This window comes from Parus major, chromosome 27, assembly GCF_001522545.3.
Source record: "Parus major isolate Abel chromosome 27, Parus_major1.1, whole genome shotgun sequence".
Lineage (NCBI taxonomy): Eukaryota > Metazoa > Chordata > Aves > Passeriformes > Paridae > Parus > Parus major.
Window position 1 is genome coordinate 1751306 of NC_031796.1, and position 27854 is coordinate 1779159.

General features: G+C 46.9%; 1 protein-coding gene across 8 annotated transcripts; it reads left to right on the forward strand.

Moving 5' to 3' along the window:
* The first annotated feature begins 856 nt into the window (after positions 1–856).
* On the forward strand, positions 857–27854 carry ATP6V0A1 (ATPase H+ transporting V0 subunit a1). Of its 8 annotated transcripts, XM_015651075.3 has the most exons (23): positions 857–945; positions 1135–1276; positions 1457–1535; positions 1837–1934; positions 2450–2578; positions 6823–6926; positions 7670–7796; positions 9022–9104; positions 9714–9807; positions 11093–11305; positions 11915–12065; positions 12305–12444; positions 13227–13384; positions 13845–13935; positions 14713–14831; positions 15121–15337; positions 15912–16019; positions 16740–16808; positions 18895–19002; positions 19578–19595; positions 21347–21464; positions 21854–22025; positions 26519–27854. In XM_015651075.3, the coding sequence occupies exons 2-23, from the start codon at positions 1160–1162 to the stop codon at positions 26610–26612; spliced, it is 2607 nt and encodes an 868-aa protein (XP_015506561.1). In that variant the 5' UTR covers positions 857–945; positions 1135–1159; the 3' UTR covers positions 26613–27854. The 8 variants fall into 8 exon arrangements, with proteins under 8 accessions (XP_015506561.1, XP_015506568.1, XP_033375956.1 ...); XM_015651082.3 differs by lacking the exon at positions 18895–19002; XM_015651078.3 differs by lacking the exon at positions 16740–16808 and having other exon boundaries at positions 858–945.

A 27854-nucleotide genomic window follows, 5' to 3' on the forward strand; every position in this document is an offset into this window, starting at 1 on the left:
TACATGCAGAGCACAGCTCCTTGAATTTCTCTTCAGAAATTCTGGATTTCTGAATTCAGCCTTTCAAGTGTTATGTGGAGACTCATCTGTATTTTAATACGTAACACAAATTCCACCGAATGAATAGATTCATTAATTAACTGAGCATTTGATCAAACCCTGAAGCTTTCAGAGATCAGTTGTGGAGCAAAGCTGATAAAGTCTTTGGCATCCATTCCATGTGTGACTCCAATGCATCTCTGTGCCTTTGGATGTTCATTTGGGAAGAATAAAAAAAAAAATAAATCTGCCAGAGCAGGTCAGTCTGGATAGAACCAGATAAACCAACAGGACAGCGATGCACATCTGCTCCTGGGGCTCACTGAGATGGACTGCCCCGCTCACTCCGTGTCTCTGTGCCCACACCAATTGTCCTGGAATGTCCATTAAAATTCCTGGAATCGTTTTCTGTGTCTGGATTAACTTCAGTTCAGCGCCTTTTCTGCTGCGGGGACACACCAGGAGCACCAGGAATGGCTGGGAATTTGCGGCCTCCCCTCTGGAGCCTCAGTCTGGAGCCGGTCACTGCCGGTGGGAACAGCGGGTGCCTCTGGGCTGCTCCTGGCTCACACTGTCCCTGCCCCGGGCCGTACACGGGCCGCACCGACACCGGGCCGGGCTGCCGGGAAAGGCCTCACCCTCGAGCCCGCGACACGCTCGCGGTGACGTCACGTCTCAGTCACCACACAGCTCATGACGTCACGTCTCAGTCACCGCATAACTCGTGACGTCATCGACCGCGGTGCGTGCGCGGTTAGCATCACTTCCGGGGCGGGGCCACGCGCGGTCGCCAGGAGACGTGCGCGTGACACCGCCCCGCGCGGACGGTGACGCCGCGGACGGGAGCCGGCTCGGGTCAGGCGGCGGCAGCGGCGGCGGCAGCGGCAGCAGCGGCAGCGGCGGCAGGTAATGGCGGGGAGCGGAACGGAACGGAACGGGTTTGGATGTGATGGGGACGGCATGGGATGGGGTGGGGATGCCGCGCCGAGCCGGGCTGCGGTGGCGTCCGAGTGCAGCCGAGCTGTGACGGGGCGGCGGAGGCGGGAAGGCCTCGGTCCCTGCCCCCCTCCCGGTTCTCACGGCCCTTCTCCGCAGAGGCCGCGGCGGGAGCGGCGCCGCCATGGGGGAGCTGTTCCGCAGCGAGGAGATGACCCTGGCCCAGCTCTTCCTGCAGTCCGAGGCCGCGTACTGCTGTGTCAGCGAGCTGGGCGAGCTGGGCAAGGTCCAGTTCCGCGACGTGAGTGTCCCCTCAGCACCCCGCGGCACCGGGAGCCCCTCAGCACCGGGAGCCCCTCAGCACCCCGCGGCACCGGGAGCCCCTCAGTCCCGGGAGCCCCGGCCGGCCCCGGGCCCGGGCCCGCCGCGGTGGGGCCCAGCCGCAGCGGGGCTTTGCTGAGTGCCGTGTCTCTCCCTGCAGCTGAACCCCGACGTGAACGTGTTCCACCGCAAATTCGTCAATGAAGTCCGGCGGTGCGAGGAGATGGACCGAAAGCTCCGTACGTTCCCACTGGGGTTGATGTTGCTCTGTCTCTACAGCTTTTGCTTTAAAATAAAACAACATTCAAGGCACGCTGAAGCTGCGGGGCAGCATTTGGAACAGAGCAGAGGGGTGAGGGCACAGGCAGGGCTCGCTGCCTCCAGGGATTCACCTCCCCCTAGAAAAATAACTCTGGCCAAGTCAGACAATCTTGGAATAGGAGGTGAAGGAATCATCAGCTGCTGGGGCCAGGTGCAGGTTAAGGTAACTGTTTGACATTGAAATGTCTGTAATTAACACTTGTAATGCTGTCTTGGCAGGCTTTGTGGAGAAGGAGATTAAAAAGGCAAATATTCCTATCATGGACACTGGTGAAAACCCAGAGGTGCCTTTTCCACGTGACATGATTGACCTGGAGGTAATGATGTGTTAAGACTTAAACTAGTGTTTGACTTTGGATGGAAACAGGGAAAATTGTCTCTGTTGGTTGATTCTTGCAGAATTTAGTGGTGGGGGGCATTAGCTCAGTCTCCAGCTGTCCCTGGAAGCAGCTCTGCCAGCTCATGTTGGGCTGGCAGTGTTTGTCCAAATACTGAAGTGAGAGTACTCAGTAGGAATTTCACCACTGAAATGAGCCAAAAACTGCTGGAACCTCATGATTTATGGTGGTGGATCATAAAGTTTATCACAATTTTATTGATTTGAAGAAACTCTATCAATCCAGTCCATAAAAGTCTGGCTGAGTGTGCAAAGTCTGCAGTTGTGGCAGATCTGGATCTGTGCTCCTGCAGGCTGGAGATGCACCTGTAAATCCACACAAATTGGGTGGGGATGTGAAGCATCTCACTTGCCTCTGTGTGTTGACAGACTGATCAGCACTTAATTCTGGAATTGCTTTAAGTCCTTTATCTTTCTCCTTTTCACATCTTCCAGGCAAACTTTGAGAAAATTGAAAATGAGCTTAAAGAAATCAACACCAACCAGGAGGCTCTGAAGAGAAACTTCTTGGAGCTGACAGAATTAAAATTTATACTGCGTAAAACTCAGCAGTTTTTTGATGAGGTCAGAATACCGGTGGGGTTCAACACTTGTGGAGCTGGTTCTTCTCATAGAAATTACCATTTTTGTTCTCAAATATATTTTAGTTGCTGTTTTGGACAGCAGGGTCATTTTATGCTTTGTTTGAGAAAGCTGCACGAGTTGTTTTCCATTTTTCATGCAGTACATGTAGCTACCCATGATTTACCTCCTAGGATGTTGATTTGGGTTTGTTCTAGTTAAGCAATGGTTTGTCTAAAAATTGTGTAAAGTAATTTAGATGTGAGTAGTTTTGAAAGCACATCAACAGCCCCAAAATTTGGTGCTACAGTGAGCACTGTCCCCAGTGGGTAAGAGTCTCTTTGATATACATGGAGAGGACTTATGATCAAGCTGAATTTCTTAAATTCAGCCTTAAAAGTATTACATGGAGACTCATCAGGGACACAATGCAAAGTCCACTGAAGTAATAGATTAGTTAATTAATTAATTGAGCCTTTGATCAAACACTGAAGCTTTCAGTGGTCAGTGGTGGAGCAAAGCTGACATTTAAAGTCTTTGACATTTTGTCAAATACCATCTGGGCCAGGAACTGGCAACTTTCACTGGACCTGAGAGCAGCTTCTCCAATGTTGTTCATGGCACTGACATAAATCCTGCTTGGGAGAAGACACAACCCTGCCTTGTAAAGCTGAAGGATCTCAAGAGTCTTGGCAGTTCTCTCAAAGGGCTCCTGTATGTTTTTCAGGACATGTTTTTGCTGAGTAGATGTCCTGTTTCCTCTAATCTCAGGATTTGATCAAAGAATTCTTAACAGAAATGACTCCTGGTCTTAACAAGGGCTATTGTCAAGTGGAGCAGGACTCCTGCACACTGCAGGCCATTTATCTAATGGTTTGTTTATTGTTGTTTTGGCACAAGGTGTTGCCTGTTCAGGCACCAAGGTTGGTCCTGTGCCAGTCATAGTCACTGCTGACACAGATACTGCTGCTGGTGTGAGGGCTGCTGGGTTGTGGGGTTGATTTCAGTACAGAAAAGCCCTTGTCTTCGAGTGTTGAATGTTCACTTACAAGTGTCCCTTGGACAAACAGGATTAACCTGATAATCCATTACTTTGCTGTGTAAAAGTAGCACTGCCTGTTCTGAGTATCATGTAAAACCAAGTGCTGAGCACTTCTGTATCAAGAATGAATCCCAGACTGGTTTGGGTTGGGAAGGACCTTAAAGTTCATCCCCATCCATGCCCCTGCCGTGGGGGACACCACCTACTAGATCAGGTTGCTCCAAGCCCCATCCAGCCTGGCCTTGTTAATTACTGTTCTCTCTGCCCACTGCTCTTCTTCAACTGCAGTGGGAGCAAACTAAATTTAAAGATGAAAATCAATTTTCTAACCAGTCCATGGCAGGTCACCCACAGCCCTCTACAAACCATATCTCAGATATGTCCTGGTTCTCTTTCATAACTGTTTTCTGTAGTAAGAAAACAAAATATACCAAATAACATGTGCTGCTCTATGTGAAAGCAAGCAAGACAGCTTACAGGTGATGTTCAGCAGAATATAAGTGTGGACAGTTTAAACCTGTCAGTTCTGCAAACACCTGGGGAGAGCCCTGAGCAGCCCAGAGCTGGAGTGGCCAATGTTCCCTTCCTCCATGCTGCCATTGCACAGCACTTTCAACACTTGAAGACTACAATAACTTATAATTAAGATTGTGTTATTCATAGTAATGAGTTGCACAAGAAATGGCTGATTCTCCAATTCCTTCATGCTTGGCCTTTTGCTTTCCAGAGTTTGAACATGTGGGGAGGGAGGGTGGCAAAATGTCCCCTTGTTCTTCCTGTGACCATTCCAGCCCAAGCAGCCATTTCTTGTTCCAACACACCATGTTGATGATTATGCTCCTTTTCTCAGTCTTCTTGTCCTTGCTTATGAAGAGCAATATGAGCTGGAGAGATTTCTCTGAGAGCTTTGCCTAGAGTGTGAGCGTAAAAGAAGACTGGAAAAGTAACGGTTAATGGCATGCAGTCCCTTCTTCCTCCCTCTGACTCTTCTGCCATCTGCTTTTCTCTGTTTGCTTTGCTTCTGTCACTTCTGTCTGGCTCTGGGTTAATAGGTGGTGACATGAATCGTTTTTAGTTCTTGTGAACATTGATTTTTGTCCTGTTTGTGATCTGGAAGGGGCTTGAATTGTATGGGCTTGCACTGGGCATCCAGAACCATCACAGGGCAGGACTGGAATCATGAGTGGAGAAAATGAATCTTTTTTGAGATTAAAGGTGCTGATCTGGATGCTGGTCATGGGATCAATAAGCAATTTAAAAATGCTTAATAATGAAAGTTCCTGTATTATACTGCTTAATTACTGTCATGGAAGTGCTTGGGGGATCCCAGTCCTGAACGACTTCATCTAATGAAAAATACTCCACAATAGCTCTGACATTCACTGACTGCTGGCAAAAACTCATATTCATAGTAGGTTTCCCAGAATCCTGTTTTTCTGCACTGGAACTGGATAGCTCTTCCATTTCCACATAGGCTCAATTTTTTATTTCTATTAAATCCCCCATCAGTGCTTTAGTTATCCTTCCTGCTGCAGAGCTGCTGCTGTGCTGTTTCCTTTCTAGAAAGGGTGTGCTCATCAAACCAGACTTGTTGAGAAATGAATTTAAGGAACATGGAATTTGTAATGGAAATAATCCTTTCAAAATAACGTTTTCTTTTAGTTAAACTGGTCTAATCCACGTTTATTCTAAACTGTTTTGCTTTGTAATTCCACCCTCCGTAAGCAGACCTTGTCCTGAATAAAGGACACATAGCCCAAATGGGCCAAGCTAATATTAAATATAAAAAATCCTCTCTCAGGTGAGGCAAATCCAAAGATGTCACATGTGCTGTCCTTCCTTTTTCATCTGCTAAAATGTGCTGCACATCACTAAAAATGACCACAAACAGTGTCTTGATTACTGGAAATACAATACAAGCCTCTAACAATTGTAACTCACTGTTCCTCGACATATCTCGATTGAAATCGAGATGTCAAACACTTGGTGGGATGTTTGGTCTGTGTGTTTCGTTTCCAGGTACCAAACTTTCTTATTTTAGTTGTGTTCTCTATGAACTGAATTTTCATTCAGTTTTTGATGTTGCAACAATTCTCCTTAAAGTTGAAAGGTTCAGGAATTCCTGTGTTGCCTTTCCAAGCAGAATGAAGGGCTCCCTCCCTCATGTAACATCCTAAGCTGCAGCAAGTGTGTGTTGAGCTGCGTTTGCTGTCAGCCTTGCAAAAACTCTCTTGTGTGTGACAAACACTTTGATTTGACAAGCAGGTGAAGTGTTTAGGGAGTTTTTCACTCTAACACAACTATTCCCCAAATAACAGAGACTGGGGCTAAGTTGCTGCACTTGCCACAGATTTTGCAAGGCTATGCTCTGTGTGTGTGTGCGTGGATATGATGTGTCCTTGGGTCAAACTCTGCCTTCCAGTGTGATTCAGCAAGTCCCCTTGATGGCTTTGTGGGAAAGCCCTCCTGCATACCACAGAGGGTAGACTTTGGCCCTCTGGTTGTGCTCAGGAACTGTAATCTCTGGCATTTCATTATATAAGCTGCAGAGGTAGAACTAAGTGTGAGGCGGGATTGAACAAGTGTAAAGATGGTGCACAAGAGGATATAATTTGAGCATCCTTGACCTGAATTTCTGACACTTACAAGCCATATTCCTAAGAATTTTAGCCTGCAAATGAGTTGCAAAGAAGGACAGTGTAAAATTGTCCTGTTTTAGTGCCTGGCTGGCAGAGATGAGCCACGTTGCCAACCTGCTCTAAGTAGTGTTTGTGTCTGATGGTGAACCGTTTGGTGAATAAGGATAAATTAATTTGGTATCTGGAGAAATACATGAGTCAAGTGTGTTTCTCTGGTTTGTGCCATTAAAAATGGTTCTTGGGAACATCACTTGTGTTTAAAACTTGAAATTTATTTTTTTACTTCTGCCTTTCTTCAGACTTATATATCTCCCAGCCCTTTTGTTGCAACAATCTTGTGTGGAAGCCCTGCTGAGCCATTCCATTTTTCCTCTTGTTTTTCTCCTTCCATGTGTTATTCTTGCTGTCTTTTCTGTCATCTTGTTCCTCTTTTTGCTGTTTTATGTTTGCTCTTCCTTTTCTTTCCTTTCCTTTCTTTTTTTGTCTCCCACAACTATCTCCTGGCTCCTCATTCCCTGCATGCCACTAACTGGTTTCATTAGATATTAATTGATTTGTGAATTCAGGCTGAATTGCATCATCAGCAGATGGCGGATCCAGACCTGTTGGAGGAATCCTCTTCACTGCTGGAGCCGAGTGAGATGGGAAGAGGTGCCCCGCTCCGACTCGGGTAATTGCAGTTCAGGATTGCTGGATTAGGGATTATCAGCCTGTGGAAGCAGCAATGATTTTGAGCATAGTTATGAAACTTTCCACACCAAGCAGATGAAAGCTGATCTGAAACCAGCTGTTGCTCTCTGCTCTTTTCCTGCCCATATTAACTTCCCAGTTCATGTTTGTGATTCACAAGTTTCTCTCTGCACCAAATAATTAACCCAGTTTGTTCCATGTAAGCATGTCTGGTTGTTTCTTCAGACATTCTGAGATCTCAGAGCTTTGTTAAAAATTGTTATTACTGTGGGTACATAATGGTCTGAAATAACTGTACAGTTCTACATCCTCTTTATCAGCTGCTTCCAGGCTTCCTTGTGCATTTGTAATTCTTTATCTGGACATGGAGGTTTGCTCTGAGTATGAGCCCAGGACATAGTCACTGGCTGTAACTCTTGCAGCCAACGTACCAGGACTGCAGGGGAATGAAGATTAGAAACTCTATATCTAAATGCATTTGTTTCTCCTATATAAGCAGTGGTCTATATGTTTTAAAGATTATTTCATTCTGTTAAGAAACAGAGCCTGTGCTACAGTGCAGTTGTTTTGTTGTGTGTTACCTCCATGCATTTCAAGGACCTTCCATTTCTCTTGAAGAACTGACATTAAAACAAGATTTTTCTAGCTTTGGGTGCATCACCAGCCCCCAGTGTGCAGGGGTGGCTCAGGTGCAGCCCCTGAGGCCGTGCTGTCCCCTTGCAGGTTCGTGGCTGGCGTGATCAACCGCGAGCGCATCCCCACGTTCGAGCGGATGCTGTGGCGCGTGTGCCGCGGGAACGTGTTCCTGCGCCAGGCCGAGATCGAGAACCCGCTGGAGGACCCCGTCACGGTAAAGGAGCTCTTGGCTACAGCAGCAGGGCCCAAGAGCTGTGCATCATGTAGAAAGTTGTGTCCCTCTGGCAGATCCATGCGGTGAGGTCTGTCCCAGCGCCTGCTGCAGCCTCTGAGCTTCATCAGCAAATGTTTTCTTGTTTAATTGAAACAAAAGTAGGAGGCTGGATGGGGAGTGCTGGTGGAAGGGGAAAACAGCTCAAAACATGGACTGCAGCAGGGCCTAGGGATTTCTCTGGCCCAAACTGCAAGTGCAGTTCTGAATGAGTAGTGATCCTCTGTGGAAGATGCTCTTTGGGACGTGGGCAGTGTGTAATATCTGAAGCTCATTTCTCTGAACTTGAACCTTAAGTTTTTTTCTTAATTCACTAATCAGTAGTTTAAACATCCACCTTAAAATTGTTTGCATTAGTACAGAAGTAAATAGTAAATGTTGTGATTGGGCCTGGTTTTACATCCATTGTCACCTGTGCTCAAACCAGTGGGCATTGCCCAAACTTGGGGCACCTTTGCTCTTACCTAGTGAAGGGCTGTCCTGGAACCCAGACTTGGGAGATGAAGCTCAGTAACAGCCTCTCTTTCTTATGTGAGGCTGATGTGTTCCCTTGTCCCACCAACCACTGGTAGCTGACCTGGGGAATCATCTGTCTGCTAGGAGAGACTTTGTTCTTATTGTGCAGAACTTCCTTAAATTGAGGTTACACCTAATGTAATTATTCTTGAAACATTATGTTAAAATTTCCTAAGTAAGGTAGAACAATAACTTGTCAACAAATGCAGGAAAGGGGCCCTGGCTGCCCCCACGGACACAGCTGTGCAAGGAATGTGGCTCTGGCCTCCCTGGGAACCACACTGGTTAAATTCCTTTTTTATATGTTCATTCCCTCTTTTGGCTTGATTCTGTAGGTGAGCTGACTGCACTAAGTGCTGATAAATGCTTAATTGCATCTTGATTAATTTTGGAGTTCTTACCAGGTTTTCCTATTTACTGTATTGCATAGAATCAATAACCTGGGACATTTTGCTTCACTAGACACAAATACAGTGCAGGTATTCTGTACTGAGGCTGAGAAAATTGCTCTTCTTGTGACTGTTGAGTTTTAATCAGGGACATTCTTGACTTGCTGTGCATATCTGAGCTCTGATGGACAGACTCAGCAAAAGGAAAAAAATATCTGGTAAATATCTCATGCTAATTTCTACAATTCTTTCCTTTCTTCTAGGGGGATTATGTGCACAAGTCTGTATTTATCATCTTCTTCCAAGGTGACCAGCTGAAGAACAGAGTCAAGAAGATCTGTGAAGGGTATGAAAGTCTAACAGCTGGGCAGCTCTCAATTATTTGAAACACTGGCATGACTTAATATCCCTATTTCTCAACTCCCTGTTTCGCAGTGGTTGCAGGAGCATATATTTAGACAGCAAATGAAATGTGCCAAAAGTAACTGAAACACATTTTACAGTCAGACTTGCCACTCCTCAGCCTGTAATACTCAAAAGTACAAAACTGTTGTGCTAGGGAATGCAAAATACCAAGGGAATGTTGATTTTTGGGGCAGCCTGATGGGACATCAGTGGGATATTCTCACAGGGGAAACAACAGTGACTGCTTCTACCAGCAGTTGCAGTGGTGTGACAGCATCCCCCCTCTGCTGGATGGCTGACCAGCCTCGTGACAGTGCCTGGAGACACTGGCAGCACAGGAAGAAGAGGATTCTCTCCCACTTCTGTTTTCTTAAGCACTCAGCTTCTGCTTTGGCCTAAAGCAAACTTCTGCATCCCGTTGATGTAGAGGCTGGAGCTCTGCCTGGCAGTCTCTGCTGTTCAGAAACTTCTCTTAAGGTGCTTCTGGTTCACCCCTGAATGATTGCTCTTCTTTCCATCTCTGTCACTGAGGTCCTTCCCTGTCTTCCAGGTTCCGAGCCTCCCTCTACCCATGCCCAGAAACACCTCAGGAGAGGAAGGAAATGGCTTCTGGTGTCAATACCAGAATTGATGATCTTCAGATGGTAAAATAACTGGGGTCAATGACCTTTTTTTGGTTTTTTTTCTTTAATAATATGGTTGAAAACTCTATTTGGAAACTTTGGATCCTGTTAAAACAGGAGGATGTTTGCCCCTGTTAGATGACTGTGTTTTCATCTTCTGGTAGCTTGAGACCAGCAGTGCAAGAGAGGTGTTTGGAGACTGCTCAGTTGTTTCTGTGTCAGGATTTGGGATGGGTGGTTTGATCTTTCTGGAGGGTTAAACAATTCATTATATACAAATAAGTACAGAGAACTCCATATCAGGGAGCAAAGAGGAACTGGTGTGTAGGGAGATCCCACAGGTTCTGACTCTGAGAGCATGTTGTGTAACTGCCTGTTCATCTGCAAGTACTTTGAAAACATTTAAACTTTTTTCCAAGGTGAGATAACAATGCTAACATTAACTTAGCTCTTCTTTTTTTCTGCCTGTCTTTATATTTTCACGTTGTGCTGTCCTGAAGAGCTTCTGCTTTACAACTAATCTCTTGTGCCTGAGGTTTGGTAAAAAGTAATTAGCACCCAGATCTCGTGGGTGCCACCTCTGAAATAACCTGGTGCTTGCTTCAAGGAAGAAAGGCAGTATGTGATAATATAGAAAGATTTAAGGGATTTGAGACAAAAAATGAGAAAAGGTTCAGAACTAAAAGGAAAAATGGTTAAATTTGACCTACTTATTTGATACTGAAACTGTCCCAAGCTGGGAGTTGTGCAGTGCAGCTCAAAAGATATTTTAAAGTAGACAGGAACTCAGAAGCAGTATAACTGCTGTAAGCTGCATGTGCCTCGTGTCCTCACTTTCCCTGCAATCTAAGACTTTCCATTCTGGAAATCTGACTTGGCCTGAGTTTGATATGTTCCAGTTGGAAAACACCCTCAGCAGGAAACACTTTCTCCTTTTCCCTTCAGTAAACAAGTCTTTCAGGGTAATTTATGTGTTTTCTCAAGGCAGCAAACCCTTCACTTGCAGAGCTCTTCTCTGCTCTTTTAACCTGGGTGGAGGTAAAACTGTTCTCTGTGATCTTGGCACAGTTTGTTGTTTGAAACAACCACTGACCTTCTGGCTGGAGGAGGAAAATAATCAGAAAACATCCCTGGAAAAAGCCCTTAAGCCTTTCAGCAGAACTAATTATTATGGAGGTACATCATAGACTGCAGGCATAGGGGAGCAGGCTGCTCATTCATCCTCTGTAGGAAAGGCTTGTCTTGTTGGTGCACTTTGAGCTTTGGTCCATGATTTGGCCTCATCTTTCTCCTGCTTCTCTGAAAGGTGCTGAACCAAACCGAGGATCATCGCCAGAGGGTTTTGCAGGCGGCCGCTAAAAACATCCGTGTCTGGTTCATCAAAGTGAGGAAGATGAAGGCCATTTACCACACCCTGAACCTGTGCAACATCGATGTGACACAGAAGTGCTTGATTGCTGAAGTGTGGTGTCCTGTTGCTGACCTCGATTCCATCCAGTTTGCTCTCAGGAGAGGCACTGTGAGTAGATGCTGTGCCAGTCAGCTGTGGCAGCACCACGTGGATTCATTGCCTTTTCTGTATTGTGATCCTCTGAGCACCATCCCCTTGGGCTGGGAATCAGCCCTCACAGAGGACAGCTTATGTAGCATGCAGGAATGATGACTTAGAGATAAAAGTAGTAACAAGTAGGTTGTGTGAAGCTTAGAGTTCAGGTGAATGCTGGAATGGTGAGGACTTTCCCATGTGTAAGACCTTTGCTATGTTTAGTTACCCTGGCTGGGCTCTGCAGTCCTGGTGTCTGGATAGAGGAGCTCTCCAGGATGTTGGCAAACTCACCCTCTGCTCAGATAGTCAAGAGAATTGGGTTTCTTGAAGTCCTTCCACCTGCTTGTTGTTTTCTTGTCTGTCCTGCGCAGACAACGTTCACCTTTACTCCTGCTACACAAAGTGCAGAGCAGTGGAATCCTGGCAGCCTTCCTCAGCTGCTCCAGCATCTCATTGTGCAAGCACACTGCAAACACTCAAGCTTGCAGTTTTTCAAATGCCAGTGGGACAGCTGTGTTGGACTTCATCCTCCAGTGCTCCTAGGCTGGGTTTGCTGATCTTCCCTTTGTTTTTCTCAAACAGGAGCACAGCGGATCCACTGTCCCATCTATTTTAAACAGGATGCAAACCAATCAGACCCCACCCACATACAACAAAACTAACAAGTTTACTTCTGGCTTTCAAAACATTGTTGATGCTTATGGCATTGGGACATATCGGGAAATAAATCCAGGTAAATTCAGACTTGGAAAAGTCCAAGACTTCTGTCTCAAGTTTTTAGTCGTGATGTTTATCTGTATTGCCTGTCCTGTGTGGAAATCTCTAATAGAGAATTCTACTGGAGACTCATCAGCTTTCAGTGACAGAGGGGAAGCTGGGGAATTACGTTTGCTGAATTACCTGTACAGTACCATGGTGAATCTGGGCTGACTAACACACAGTGCCCTGGGAATGCTGTCTTTTCCCTTACAGCACCCTATACCATCATCACATTCCCATTCCTGTTTGCTGTGATGTTTGGGGATTTTGGCCATGGAATCCTGATGACTCTGATTGCTGTCTGGATGGTGGTGAGGGAAAGCAGGATTCTGTCCCAGAAGAGTGACAATGAGGTAAAGTGGCAGATCATGCTGAGCTTTGCATTTCAAACAAAGAGTTGCAGCTTGGTTAACTCCCATCCTTTTCCCCTTGGGTTGACAATGCTCATTACTCCTCCTTTGGAATTTTTGAAGCACATGGACAGGCTGGGAAGCACGAAGAACACACACACACACACTGAGTAGTGTAATTTCATAATAGTATTGAGTTCCCTTAGTTTTCCTTTTGTGTATTTATAGGAAATTATTAATTTCAGTTGTCTGAAGGAAATTATCAAGAGTAGTAGGCAAATTGACGTAAACAAATCACCCCAAATTTAACTGGATAATAGTGGAATTTAACCACTGCAAAACTCCCAATTCCTGTATGTATATATCCCATCCCCAGGATTTTTCTTTTTTGCTGCTCAAGGTTAGTTTTGCTGGCTCAGGGCTGACAGGAGCTGAACCAGAGTTAAGACACACTGACAGAACTGGAGGAGGCTGACAGGGTCTGTGCTCCTGGTTCCAAACTCATGCTGCCAGCTGGGAGTTGCATCAGGCTGTGCAGTGCAATTTGTCCTCTCCAGCTGCTCCTGGGTCCCCTGTGGAGATCCGTGCTGCCCCTTCATCCTCGTTATCTGCTATGCTCCCTCTTGCACCCTTAATCCCTGCCAAGGGGAAATAGAGATTTTTGGACTCTCAGTTCATGTGGCCAGTGTTTGTCTTACAGCAGACTGACTTCCCTGGTGTGGCTTTGGGAGGGACCTGCCCCGTTCTCATGGACTTTCTTTGTTCCTTTTGGGTTTTTACACCAGATGTTCAACATGGTGTTCAGTGGTCGATACATCATCCTGCTGATGGGGCTGTTCTCCACCTACACAGGCCTCATCTACAATGATTGCTTCTCCAAGTCCCTCAACATGTTTGGTTCCTCCTGGAGCGTCAGGCCAATGTTCAATAAAGCCAACTGGTCGTGAGTAAACCCTTGGTAACTTTGTAGAGACAGTGAGAAGCAGGTGCCTTGTCCTTGCAGCTCAGGAAAACAAAAATCTCTGACCTCTGTCTTGGGTAGATGTGGAAGAGAGGTGTAAATGGGATGATACATGCCAAGATTCAATATATTTTATTTTTTTTTTTTGCCAGAAAACTTACTAAGATGTAGTTTCTCACGTATTTCCCTATAGACATTTCAAGAATCCTGTCCCCTGCACCTGTCTTCCTTTTGACACTGAGTAAAAAGTCAAGAAACAAGGTTTCATTAATTTGGGAAAATCTCTAGAACCATCCAGGTTCTACAACCTTGAAGTTCTCTCAGTTTAATAAAACTCAGATCAGCTATTCCTTCCTCTCACAAGGGAAGAGTGTTGTCAGTTTTTACAGAAAGAGGGTGGCACTGCTGTGGTTAATGTTTGTATAATCTTATTCCCAAACAGAGATGCTTTGCTCGAGACCACCCCCCTGCTGCAGCTGGATCCTGCTATCCCAGGGGTGTTTGGTGGGCCCTACCCGTTTGGCATTGACCCAGTAAGAGCTCATCCTTCCTCTGCAGTCTTTTGGGCAAAATCCTCTGTGTCAGCAGAAAGAAAAGTACCTGTCTGTCTGTTCACTGTTCTGTGAAAGATTGCCCAGCCCAGACATTCCCTGAGCAATAGAATTCCTACTGAGATGTCAGATTTGGGATAGAGACCCTTGTTCTGAGGTCCATTAAAGGCTTCTTTCTCACCCTTTCTAACCTGCAGTGCTTTAATCAAATCTGATTAGCCACGAAAATCACGTCCTGAAGTTACTTTTTACCTTGGGGAAAGCTGTTAATCTCTTTTTCTCAGTGAGAAAAACTTTTCCTTTACCTTTGGAAATACACATTTCCCAGTAATCCTGTCACTTTGTACCTGCCTCCATCGACACCTCTGCTCTTAACTCTGTTTATAATATTTGACAAACCTTGTGTGGGTCCCACATAAAGAGGAATTGCAGGAAATCAGAGCTGTGTGTAATTGTTCCTTTTAATGGATAATCATATTTTTTCTGTTAAGGATGCAGCCTCTTTTCTCCTGCACCTTTGAGGCACCATGAAAACAGGTTTGATTCCTGCTCAGTGGTGGGCTCAGTTACTGCCAGACTGTTCCCAGCTGAAATGTCTGCTCATTTCCCCAAAAGATATCCATAGGACAAACACATCTTTAAAACCTGCTTTTTCAGCCTCACACTTCCTGACTGGTTCACACTGTTTAGCTTAAAGGGAGTGTTTTCCTTCTCCTGTTTTCCTTCCCCTGGTATCTGACTAGGTGTTGTTTTTCACAGATCTGGAACATTGCCAGCAATAAGCTGGCTTTCCTCAATTCCTTTAAGATGAAGATGTCTGTGATTCTTGGCATTTTCCAGATGCTCTTTGGCGTTGCATTGAGTCTCCTCAACCACATGTAAGGGCTTTGCTCTGTTTTTCTCCTGGTGGGGGGAATGGAATGTTTTTGGGTGTTTTGTGGTCTAAGATGCCCATCAGCCCTCACCTCCTGATGGAAGGTGCAGTGCAGTTATCTCTGGCTGTGTGTGGAACTGTGCCTGCCAGGCAGTTCCTGTGCTCCAGGCCCAGCTGTTGTCAAGCTGCTGAGCCCCTGTGCTGTCATTCCAAAGACTGATTAAAAGCTTTTGCCCTAATTCTAACCAAATCTAATACAAACTTTCATGTTGTTTTTTTTTTCTTCCCTGTAGCTATTTTAAGAAGCCACTGAACATATACCTTGGATTTATCCCAGAAATGATTTTCATGTCCTCCCTCTTTGGATACCTTGTTATTCTCATCTTCTACAAGTGGACAGCCTACGATGCTCACACATCCAAGGAAGCACCAAGCCTCTTAATACACTTTATCAACATGTTTCTGTTCTCCTATGAGGACACCAGTAATAAGATGCTTTATAGTGGGCAGGTGCGTGCTCTTGTAGAACAGAATCAGAGATGCTTCGTGATACTGGGGTGTTTCATTGACCTTGTCATAATTGTGAAATCAAGCATGAAACATCTTTCCACTGTGACAGAGCATTTCTGAAGTCTGATACTATGTAATGTTGAAGAATGAAGGAATAATCCCTATAGCAGGAATTTTTATTTGTCTGACCATAAGTCAACTGTGGCTTCAGAACATGTGGATCCTGATTAATAGCAGAAAGCAATTAGGAATATTATCCATGTCTGCAATGTGATACCTCTCAGCTTAGCTCAGACACCAACACTGTTTCCTCCCAGCAGTATCAGACATCTGCCAAATTCTCATTCCCTGCAGGATCTTTTGGATTTTTCCCCAATCTAACCCAGTCTCAGCATTAAATGCTGTGCTCAGTCAGAGGTGGCAGCTGCAGGCATTAAGTATTTAATTGCTGTTCCCAGAAGAGAGAGAGGTGGTGGAGCATCCACATACTGGGAATTCAGCCATTCTTGCTGGGTTCTGTGTGTGTTTGAGCAGGGGATGCAGCTGAATTACCTGAGACCTGTTTCTTTTGCAGAAAGGGCTCCAGTGCTTCCTCGTGGTGGTAGCCTTGCTGTGTGTGCCGTGGATGCTGGTAGCCAAACCCCTGGTCCTTCGGCAGCAGTATTTAAGGAGAAAACACTTGGTGGGTGACTCTCTTTTATATTTTACATAAGAAAACTGGTTTTGGTTGAAAAGCTGTGTTCTCCATCCTGAGCTTGGATCCATGGGTTCACACCACATTGAAACCTGTTAAGTGTTTTTTTCATATTCCTGGGCATACCAGCAGGTGGGTGTTACTGGAGACAGAGTGTTTCCTGCCTGCTTCCCAGATCTGGATCCAGCATCAAACCTGCTTTTAAAAACCCCTTATGTTGGTAATGATCAGAACAGTGTCTCTGGCTTGGGCTTTGGTATCTGGTTTAGGAACAGTCTCACTGGCTGCTGGATGCACTTCTGTGGCTGGGCGAGGCTGGCAGTGGGAAACGGAGGTGGAATTGGCTGGCAAACTTCTCAGCTATCTTTGTTAAAGCAGCTTGGATGGTAAAAAAAAAACAGTTAAAAGGAAAAAGAGACTTAGAGACTCATGTGAGAGGTTGTCTGCTGGGGTGCTCTGTAGGTTTCCAGCTGCACTGTCCCTGTGTGTGAGATGCAGGAACGTGGCACGCGTGCACTGCGGAGACGTGCGAGTGCTCCCTGCATGTCTGGCAGCGCTGTGAGGATGTGCAGCGAGTCAGAGATCAGTTCAGTCACAGACCCTCTCCCTTCTCTGACCACCTTTCATCCTCCCATGTCCCCTCCATTCGTCTCCCTTTCTCTTTTTGTTTCCTTCCTCCTCCCTCTCTCTTCTTCCGTCCACCCCCAGGAAGGGCAGCCCGAGGAGGCCCAGGGCAGCACGAACACGCAGGCGCTCGAGGCAGCAGCGGCTGCAACAGTGAGTGCACTTCAAACTCGCCTGATGCATTACAGATGGGAGTTGGCTTCGTGTCTGGTTATCAAGGGAGCATGGAATGTATCTGAACTTCATAAGGGAATGGCAAGCGCACCTTTAGGGTGAAAAACACTTTCTCTTGGAAAGAGCAAAGTTTAGCCAAATTGATACATTCTGGATGAACACCCAAGCTGGAGGATGGTAGTTGTGTGTGCACAGAGACACTTCCTTGCAGAAGTGCTGCTGAATCCAACCTGCAGAGCAGCACAGGATTTCCTGCTACCACATCCCCCCATGTTAAATTCCCCTTTTTTTCTTCTGCTTGTGTATTTGTTTAAGATAGATTAGGATTCTTCTCAGTGCAGCATTTCTGTTTGCATTACGTGTTCCCAAACACACAGTGATGTGATGGCCTCCAGCAACTCCATGTCAGTAATCATTGGATTTGTGACACATCTGTCCTGTACACACTTTAACCTGAAATTATTATTAAGTGGTTGTGCACAAACAAGCTTCTTGATGACAGTTGTTTTGACTTATGTGTTTCTAAGCCTACAGATGGCCCTTTGCTGCCAGAGCTTTCTGCTGAGGATGGTGGCAGCCCCCAGAACTCAGTCCCTTCCCCAGCACTGCTTATTTCAGCTACATTTTAGTTCTGAATCTGCCTGGCTGACTAAGGAGGTGTGAATCTCACCAATTGTGAGAAGCAGCACATCATGCTCTCCAGAGGGACATGTCAGCTGGTTTTCTCATGACATTTTAGTGTCCTCACAGAAATGCCAGAAATGAAAAGGGTTCTTTTGTGCAGGATCCATCCAGCGTATGAAATGCATCTCCATCGGGAAGCTGGGAGGGGAGGTCTTGTGTGAAGTGTGCTTAGAAGGATCAAGTAAACAATTGGAGCTGCTGGAGCTGTGTTTAGGTTGGCTGGTTTGCAGGGAATGGATATGAGTGGAGTGTGAGGGAAAAGCTGCTCAATTTCACAGGCTAGAAATAAATAAACAGAATATTGACAGGAGTCATCAGTGACTTGGGGTGTTTCAGAGATACTGAAAATCCTAATTAAAAGCATTGTCTTAGTTGTTAATGTGGAGGGGATTTAAAATTTTATTTCTGTTTTCAGAGCATAAACGCCTACCTAATTTGTTTTTAGAAGCCTGACAAAATCTCTAATTAATATCTGGTGGTTTGGGCATATTTATAATTCAGCCTAAAATAAAAGCAGGCTTCTAAGGATAAAGGAGGTAGAAGAAGTCAGAGCAGCTGATCTGCTGGTCTGGGCAAGCACCTCTTTGATCTGCATGGGCATCCCTGGACCTCTGCAGTCTGGGTGTGGCAAGTCAGGTCACATCCTGTGTCACAGGTGACCCAAGACAGTGATGAAGCTGGGCACAGGGTTTATTTCTATTTATGGTGTTGTAGTTTGCCTCTCTATGGGTCAGACTCAGGGGTCAGGTGGGAACTGCTCCCCATTTCAGCATTTCAGCTCAGTCTGTGTGTTGTTCCTTTCCCTTTGGAGTCCTGGAGGTGCAGCTGAAGGTCAGATGCTGAATGTCAGAACAAATGTCTCTAAAAAGACCTGCTTGCACAACCTAGAGGTTCCAAGCAGGGGAAGATCTGGTTTTGTGTGTGCTGTTGGTGTGCCTGAGGCTGGTGGGAGCAAGTGTGTGTGTTTGTGTCAGCGTGTTCAGCTCCATGACCTGCTCCAGTACCCAGCAGTGCTGTGTCAGTGCTTGTCCAGCCTTGCTGGGCAGGACTTGGGGCTGTTGCATGTCAGAGCCAGCAAATGTCCTCTGAGAGGTGTGCCTTTATTGTCCTCATGGTTGCAGTGACACTGTAGAAATGTACTGAGGATTCACTCAGACAGACTTTTTTTTTTTTTTTTTTTTTTTTCCCCCAGCCCCAGCAGGAATCAGCACCTTTCCCATCCAAGCTGGGAAATAGAATTGTACCTGCCTTGATCTGGGCCTTAATATTTAATATTTTGCTTTCCTCTGTGAGCTGCTGCTGCACATGGAGTCATGAGAAACCTGCACTTTTGCACTAAAACCCAAACAACACTTTGCTCTTTCTTTTCTGCATGTGTCAGGGCACGCACAACTTTGGTGGGATCCGGGTGGGCAATGGCCCAACGGAGGAGGATGCTGAGATCATTCAACATGACCAGTTATCTACCCATTCTGAGGAGGGGGAAGAGGTAAGCACCTGAGCATCCTCGCTCTCAGGGCACTGCACTCGGCAGCAGGATGAGCTCACTGGGACTGTACTTACTCCTTTCCAGGCTGTTTAAGCAGCAACATTCCCAGTGAAGTGTGTTCCTAGCAGTTTTCTCACTGACTGTCTCTTGGTCACTCCCAGGACTCCAGAAAAAACAGCATAATTTGCATAGCCTGGGAGATGTGGCTCTGTCCCCAAAGAGCCACCATCTCAGGGGTGCACAGCACTCCCAGGTGCCACACGTTATCTGCTTCTTCTCCCATGCCAGTGGAAATTCAGGGGCTGCATTTCTGCAGCACTGAAATTCTGTTTATATATTCACTTTGACTGTTGGGGGTAATATTAATTCTCTTTCCTGTGGGAGAGGAGAAAAACAGTCAATCTGACATAGTTGGGGAATTTTCTGATGCCTCTGAACAACTGCAGCAGATCCTGCCTCTGTAGTGCATGGGATGTGTTACTGCTTTCTGTGGCGTGCGTAGGAGGGAATTGCTGAATGTCTTCATGATTAATGTGATCAAAACACTGCACTAAATGTAAATTTATGTTTTCAAGCCTACAGAGGACGAGGTGGTAAGAGCACAGCAGCTTTGCCTTCATGTGTACCTGGGCCATTTCCCATCGGTGTAAAACGTGCTGAATGGAACTTGTTATGTCACAGCATCTTGTTTTCCAAAAGATCTTGCTGTTTTCATGTTACAGGCCATTTTTAATTCATACACACATACATCAACAGACTTTTAATTACTTCATCTATACAACTTGTCTGTGTGATCCCCTGATTGTTCCCAGTTACCTGGGAAACTGTTCAGCTGGAGGTCTGAAACTGAAAAATTTTCACTTCTGAGCTTCCAAAAAAAGTCTCAATTTCTTTATGTTGTGGCCTTCTTAATTTTGTGCTGCAGCAAACTGTTCAAAGGTATTTCTTCCCTCAGACTATCTGCCATGTTAAGGATGATGCTGGTTGACCCAGAGAGCAAATGCAGCACAACCAGTCCAGTTTCATGTAGTTGAAGAACTGAACTGGCCAGAAGCTTTGTGTAAAAGAGAAGCTCTGCTCTGAGAAACTGCTCATCCATAAGCACTCGTAACAAGTATTAAAAAAATGGGGGTTTAATACTGATGCAGGATTGAGTGTAGGTTTCAACACTATCAGGTAACCAATTTTACTACAAAAAAATGCAAATGGCATGAAATCAGAGCAGCTTCACCAGAGTGCTGCTTCTGCAAATTGTGCTGAGAGTGGTTTGCTCAGAGCTCTGTTGTGCACAGGCCTGTGTGGAATGGGGGGGAAGGGGAGGGGCACAGGGTTCCTGTTCTGGTCTGATGTCTCTCTGAACCTGGGCAAAATGTGTCAGCCCACAAGGACTGTGCCACAGCAATCCCAGTGCTCCCACTCCTGGCTCAGTGGTGGATCTCACAGGCAGTTGCACTCAGCTTTGAAAGGTCATTGTTTAAACATTTCCCACATTCTCTCCTGGCTCATGTGTCCAGAGCTGGAACTGTTGGTTAGGGCAGCCTTTAGTGAAGAACTTCACAGCTCATGTTCTGTAGAGAAAGGATTATGATTTTGACAGCTGATTTAACTGAATTGTTTGAAATATTGCCTTGGATATACTAGGGGAGAATTAAGACTATAAATAGCTTTGTGTGCATGCCTAGAGCATTAGTCACTGGATGTATTTAAAACATCATGTTCACTTAAATCTGAGCAGTTTCTGAAGCATGGATTAAATCCAAACTGCAAGGGAATGTTTTCCCAAGCTGCAGGATAAGAAACTGCCCCATGGCAGATTTCCTTCTAAGTTCTTTTATTATTGCAGAAAATTACTGAGACACAGAGACTTTGCCAGTGAACAGTGCACAGATGTCACTTTTTCAGAGTAGCTTAATGCATTATTTTTTGCTTTCAAAAAGGGCAGGTTCATGTCTTGCAAAATGCTCCTGTGGCAAAGGCACATGCACTACAGCTTGGGGCACTGCCTCCTTCCTGCAGCAGCACCTCTGGCTTACCAGGGAGTGCACACCAGCACCACCTTCTGCTGAACAGTCTTTTCCTGGCTAAGCCCATGGATCAATTTGGAATATCTTGACTTCCACATGCCAGAATAAGAAAATATTCACATCACAGCATTTGTCATTCTGCAAAACCTGTCGAGACAAGATTCGTTTTTCGTTTGTGGCGCTGGCGTGCTAAACCAGGAGAAGACAGTGTCAGTGTGCAGTGTCACACACAGTGTCCCTGGTGATAGCAGCACTTCCCCTGCCCCTGTCCCTGCCCCTGCTGTGCTCCCAGCTCCCCTCATCCTGCATTCCCTTTGCAGTTCGACTTTGGGGACACCGTGGTGTACCAGGCCATCCACACCATCGAGTACTGCCTGGGCTGCATCTCCAACACCGCGTCCTACCTGCGCCTCTGGGCCCTCAGCTTGGCCCACGCACGTGAGTGTCCCCAGGGAGCTGAGCTGGGGGGCCCTGTGCCTGCCCAGCCATGGAACAAGAGGCCTCTCAGGGCTTGGCTGGCACAGCACAGTGTGAATCACCTGGGAGCAGTGAGCTCCACACAGCAGGGTCTGCTCCCACAGCTCTGCTGAATGGGAGGAATGGAGGTAAAATCACAGGATAAAGCAAAGAGCTGCTGAGCAAGGACTCTGCCCTGCCCTGTGTGACAGCTGGAGGCAATGTCCTGGCACACTTGGCTGCAAAAGCTCTAGTCTCTCTTCAGTTTCCACCTCATTGTAGTAGGGGTTTGCTTGACTTTAGTTGTTACTTTACCAGTAAACAACCCCCTGTTCCTCCTGACTCGAGTCTTCTCCCCTTTCTCTCGGCAGAGCTCTCGGAGGTGCTCTGGACCATGGTGATCCACATTGGCCTCAGTGTCAGGAGCCTGGGGGGAGGCTTGGGCCTCTTCTTCATCTTTGCTGCTTTTGCCACGCTGACAGTGGCCATTCTGCTGGTCATGGAGGGGCTTTCAGCCTTCCTCCACGCTCTGCGCTTGCACTGGTGAGTTACTGGGACATCCAGGAACTGGGAGAGCTCTTCATAGCAAGGAAATGGATGTCACCTGGACTGTGCAGAAATGCCATCTTCTAGAAGGCAGAAAGTCTTTAAAAAGGGTCAGAGATTTCAATCCTGTTTGTAGTAAAACACCTTCCCCTAATTGTTGTTTAAAGTTGTGGAGCAACTTAGAGATGAGCACCGAAAGACCAAAGCTTTAGGACCAGAGCTTTGGGACCTAAAGGGGAGGCTGTGCTGGCTGGAGCAGTGTGATTTGTGGCTTTCAGCAGGACTTTCTCATTCCATCTCTTGGTCTTTTCCCTGATTCCTGTGTTTGTTGTCCTTTCTGTGCAGAAGCCACTGACTGCAGGATCCTTCTCATGCTCTTGTTCATTGCTATAAAACCTTGCCTTGGAAAGGAGTGGCTTTGCTTTCTGCCCTTGGGGTAATTTGGGATGGCAGTGAGTTTTTGCTGGTCTTGCTTTTAGAAATTTCTTTTGCAACCCCTTTCCTGTGATCATTAAGCTTCTGTGTATGCAGCCAGCAAAGCAGAAGGAATTATTCTGCTCCCAAGTATGGAAAATATTCGAGAGCTTTCTCTAATCCATGTTTGAGAGCACTCATTGTTCCACTTCAGATTCCCTTGTTAGCGCACTGGTGGGATCAGAGGAGCAACTGGGAGTAGGATTTTCTCAGCCTGAAATGTAGGAGAGTCTGTGCCACTCTGGGGTTCAGGCTGCTCCCACCTCCTCAAGCTGCTGATTTCCTGGGCGTGGGGGGATCATGAGAGCAAAGGGAAGTCTCTGAAGATCACAAGAAATACTCTGTCATGTTTAAATGGGAAGATAATGTTGGGAGCACACTCTGAAAGTAGTTCTGTAAGTGCCACAGGAAGCAAGTTCCTCTAAAAAGCAAAAGAAGAAAATCAGCCTTTTTGCACTTTTCCCCTGCCTGTGGGGAAGGAAAGCTTTGGCCTTTTGCCCTCTGCCTTGGCAGCTAGTGAGGTGCAGGCTGGGGGTGCAGGCTGGAGGCTCCTGGGGGTGCAGGCTGGAGGCTCCTGGGGGTGCAGGCTGGAGGCTCCTGCTCCACCTGTGTCTCTGTAGCCGAGCGAGCCGAGCTGATCTGGGGCGAGGCCATCTTGTGCTGAGGGAGCCAGGGGGGCACTCCTGGAAATGGCTGCTGGATGGTGCCTGTGTTTTTCCTGGCATGCAGCCTGAACCCTGCATAGCAGCCACTCCAGAGCTCCTTGCTGCCTGGCCAGAGGTCCCTCATCCTCTCCCTGCTGCCACCGTGCTGGGACGTGACAGCAGTGACAGCAAGAGCCTTGCAGATCCTGCTGGGCACTGAGAGCAGGCCAGGAGGAGCAGAGGGCAGCAATGCTGTAATTCCAGATGTGGAGGGTTTGCTCTGCAATTCCTTGAGGATTAGAGGATTTCCAGGGCTTGGCCTGTCTGGGCTGTGGAGCTGCATGGCCATTTCTAAGCACAGCAGGGGAACAGCTCTGAGCAGCTGCTCTAGGCAGGCTCTCTGGAGCAGAAAACACATTTTTGGGGAGCTGCTTGTCTTGTGTTCATCACAAACTGCACCTCCAGATATGGCTCAGACACCTGGAACAGGTGTGAGCTGGAGGTAATGGTTCACATTGCTAGGCTTTTCCCTAAAGGGCCATTAAAAACCCATCTGTGTTTTTGTCAGTGAAATGGCAAATGGCAAACCCAGGGGCAGCAGCAGGGAGAGCACAGATCACTCTGCCCATGCAGACCAGAGCAGGGCAGCTGTGGAACTGGAGTGCTCAAAGTCCTATTTTTTCCTAAAAATCTGTTTCAAACCTGCAAACTTTTCCTGCACAGGCTCTGAGAGAAAATCCGTTCAGGCTCAGAGCCCAAAAATCAAGTTTAAGGTTCTATTTCAGACTGCAAGTGATCTGCTGAAATGATTTTGAGATTGCTGGGTGTTGGTTATCACAGGGAGGCACCTGCAGTGGTTCCAAAGAGCACACTGTTCACATTCCTTTTTGCTCCTGAGCTGAAAACAGGGTGTTCCAATGGCAGGTGTTCCCTTTTTAGGAAGAGGAAGGAAGAGTGGAGGTCAAATAGAGCTGTCCTGGGAGAAGCAGATGGGATTTTCTGGCTATGGGAGAACCGTCACCTATCAGGAATTTGAGGTGTGGGTGGTTCAGCCTTCCTGGAAAGGAGGAGGAGTTGAGCATGTGTTTTACTGGTCAGGGAATTCACAGGTTGTTCCATATGCTGTGCCTGGCAGTCCCAAATGAGGGAGGTTTATTTTGTACTTTTTCAGTGTGCATTCTTTGAGCAGGTTGGGCTTTTTCAGACCATTCTGGGGTTGAGGCAGCCCTTTGGATTGCTGCCAGGATTGCAGGGTGTCAGCTGGGGCTCCACTGCAGCTCTGTATGTGTCTGAGCTGTTGTGCTGTCAGCTTCTTTTGCTGTAACTCTTCTGAAATATTTAACCTTTCCATTTATTGCTTTTCAGTGATGTAGTTTGACATGAACATTCAGATTAAAGCAGCTTCCCCCTTTTTAAACTAGTCACCTCTTCTGACATGAGCCAAAACAGGCTGTGCCCAAAAGAAAAAGTTTGTGACTGTATTCAGGGTTCCCAAGAAGCGTGGGTGTGTTGGAGCTGCATCCCACTCTCAATCCAGTGAGTGGGAGTGGTGAGGTCCAGCTGCTCACCCACCTGCCAGGATTTGATTTTCCTCTGTAAATGTCACGAGCCAGGACTCGCCTGCAGTGTGGCTGCAGGAGCCACTGCTCCAGGGGCAGCCACAGCCTCCTGTCAGGCACCATGGAATATCAGATATGTCCCTCTGCTCTTTTGGGAAGGAGTAACTGCAGCAGTCTGTGCACAAACAGTGTGTTCTGTCTGTCAGGTCACCACCCTTGAGGTGTGCCTGGTTCACACCTGACCCCAGGCTGTGGCACCTGTGTTTAGGGACACAGAGTGGGGATTTGAGTTGTACTGAGTGGCACTCAGGGTTCCCATTGCACTTTTGCCTCCTGCTCACAGGACTGGAGCTGCCTGGTTTCCCAGTGTACCCTGACTCTGTGGGGTTGGAAAATCCACAGAACAACAGTCTGACAAACACTGACATGAATATTAATGCAGAAAGCTGCAGAATGGGTCTCCTGTAGCTCTGCTGCTACCAGAGGACGCCTGGGCTGTTTGCTGCTAATGCCACTGTCTATAAATTCTCTGCAGGACTTGGTCACCAATGTGAGACACACAGAGGGTCGAGCAGTAAACTGGGACGTGTAACAGGCAGTGAGCCTGGCAACAGCACTGCTTCCTGCTGGGTTCTGAGTGTTCTGGAGACACCTGCAGAAAACCCCACTGCCCATGTACACTGATTGTTTGGTTAAATACACTTTTCTGGCTAGTTCTCTAACGTTAGAGCAGCCTCTCTTCCAGTGTCAGGCCTCCAGTTGTGGCCAGTTGTAACAGAATGTCCAAAGGGAGGGTTTGAGGCCAGCTGGAATTGTGAATCATCAGGGTTAACATGTCAGTCACACTGAGCTTGGGTGACTCACATACCCAGCCCTCTGCCATTTCCCTTTGCTTACAGAACAGTTACTTAGTCACAGGATACTTACAGAGATTATCTGGGTTCCTGAAAAACTGGAGCATGTTGGCAAGAAGCCCTTCCTCCCACATGGAAAATCCTGCTCATCCTGGGGATCCCTTGGCCTGTGAGGCAGTAGAAGATACAGGCTAAAGCTGCTTTTCCTGAGCATTTCCCTCCTGGGCTCTTTGAGGAAATCACTTTTTGCTGGCTGAATCTAGCAGCTCTGGAGTTGGCCATGATTCCCCATTTGGGGAAAAATAATTCAAGTTTGTCTTTTCTTGCTGAAAAAAACATTCTCCTGAACTGTGTTAAAGGCTCCCCAGTCTGCTGTCACTTGCTGCCTGCAGAAACTTTGTTTTCCAGCGGATTGTCCAGTGGAAAGTGTCTGTGGAGCCTGGGCTTGTTTTTGTTGGGGATCAGGGGATTAGTTTTCCCTGTCCCTATTTGGCTGTCACTGACTATTGGGCAGTTCTCTAGAATAATTCTCTTTTTCACTCGAGTTCATTAGGGCCAGCAGCAAATGGGGCTGAGCTAACGCTCGGCTGGAGCTGACGGGCACGTCCCAGTACAAATGTGGGACTGGGAGGCTGGTGGGGAGTCTGAGCTCGGTGTCACGTGGCTGAGGCTTGTGCTAATGAAAAAGGGAACTTTAGCAGCCAGTGTAGAAAATGCTCCCTCTGCTCTGGACACTGCCAGAGCTGGCCTTCTGCTCCTGTTGCCATTTTATGTCCCTGAGGGTGGGATGGAAGTCTCTGGACAGTTCAGTTGTGCCAAAAGATACATTTTGTTATAATATCTCTTTTTCTCTTTAAAGCTTTTTACAGTCAGTAATCCTACTTTTAGTGGGGTTCTTGCTAATTGTTCCTATTGAGAGCTGCCTGATTAATGAGTAATCAATCTTCTATCTCTTGCAGGATCGAATTCCAGAACAAATTCTACACTGGCACTGGGTTCAAGTTTCTCCCTTTCTCCTTTGACATCATCCGTGAGGGGAGGTTTGATGACTGAGGACCCCCATTCCAGCAGTGTTAAATGTTGTGTGTGTGTGTGACTGTCCCTCCCCAACACCAAGGGTGTGACTGTCCCTCCCGTGTGTCCCTGTGAGTTGTGTGTATAGTGACAATAACTTATTGCAGCACCCTTGAGCGTTACCATGGCATCCAAAGCCAAAAGCTTTGACGTTCTGGGGTAACAACACTGGATCACAGAAACTTTTTGTTCCTTAAGTTTACTCCCAAAGGTACCAAGTGCATGAGGTGTCTGTTTGGTGTGCAGTCGTGTGCTCCCTGTTTTGTGCATTCCTTGGCAGCTGATCAGAAAAGAAATGGCAGCTCTGCTGAGGGGATGAAACAGCACAACAAAACAAACAGAGAAAAGGCCCAACGACCTCAGCTTGAGAAGAGTGAGGGCTGCTCTCCCTCTTGCTGCTGGAGGCAGTGGTGAGGAGTCCTCATGCACTGGGACTCAGCTGCCTGATTGTGGCCTGGGGCAGGATGGGGAGGGATGAGTCTTGGTGCAGACTGTCACTGGTGACTGCAGGTACTGCCACTGGCAGCGAAAATTCTGGTGTTTCTGGTTTGAAATCAAAGTCCTTGAGGCACATCAGATAGTGTATGTGTGGGCTGGGCATTGGTGGAGGCAGCTTTTGCACAGATGGATGTACCAGTGACTCACGTTGTCCTGTGCACTCAGGGTCTGGGGAGCCCTTTAAGGGAGAGCAGTGGCCCAGTCTTGCCAAAACAGCTCCATGGCAAGGGGGTCTCTGTGGTGTGTCCCTGCATTAGCTGTTGCTTTCTTTCCTGTCCGAGCTGTCAATATTTCCTTGCACTCCTCAACTCGATGTAGCTGTAGCAGCAGTGGGGTGTGTGTTAGTGCTGAGTGTGACTGCCACGTTCAGTTCTCGCAGTGGAGCCATTTGTGTATGAGCAGATTAGAACCATAACGAGACTCATTAACCTGGAAGCAAGGAGGAAATGCCTCGAGGTGCCAGGCTGCTTGAAATTAGGTGAGAAGGTTAGGTGTGCCTTGCACACTGCAATGTGGACATGTGTGGGCCACATGTGCTGCACTTGGCCAGGCCCTGGGCACTCGCTGTGTTACAGGAGGATGTGGTGGGCATTCACAGAGGTGTTTGCAGACTGAAGGATGAAATCAAAGTGTGGAGCTTTGACATGAGTCCTGCTGTGTTCTGCTGCCTGGATGAAACGTTGCTGACAGTCACTGTATAAATTAAATGAACTCCACAACAAA

What these genes read in the sequence shown, in the direction of transcription:
- ATP6V0A1 (XM_015651075.3), top strand. Translation starts at nt 1,160, where the DNA reads ATGGGGGAGCTGTTCCGCAGCGAGGAGATGACCCTGGCCCAGCTCTTC. An exon ending in GGAGATGGACCGAAAGCTCC is followed by an intron (nt 1,536 to 1,836) that starts GTACGTTCCCAC and finishes CTGTCTTGGCAG; the next exon opens with GCTTTGTGGAGAAGGAGATT. An exon ending in GAATTGATGATCTTCAGATG is followed by an intron (nt 9,808 to 11,092) that starts GTAAAATAACTG and finishes CTTCTCTGAAAG; the next exon opens with GTGCTGAACCAAACCGAGGA.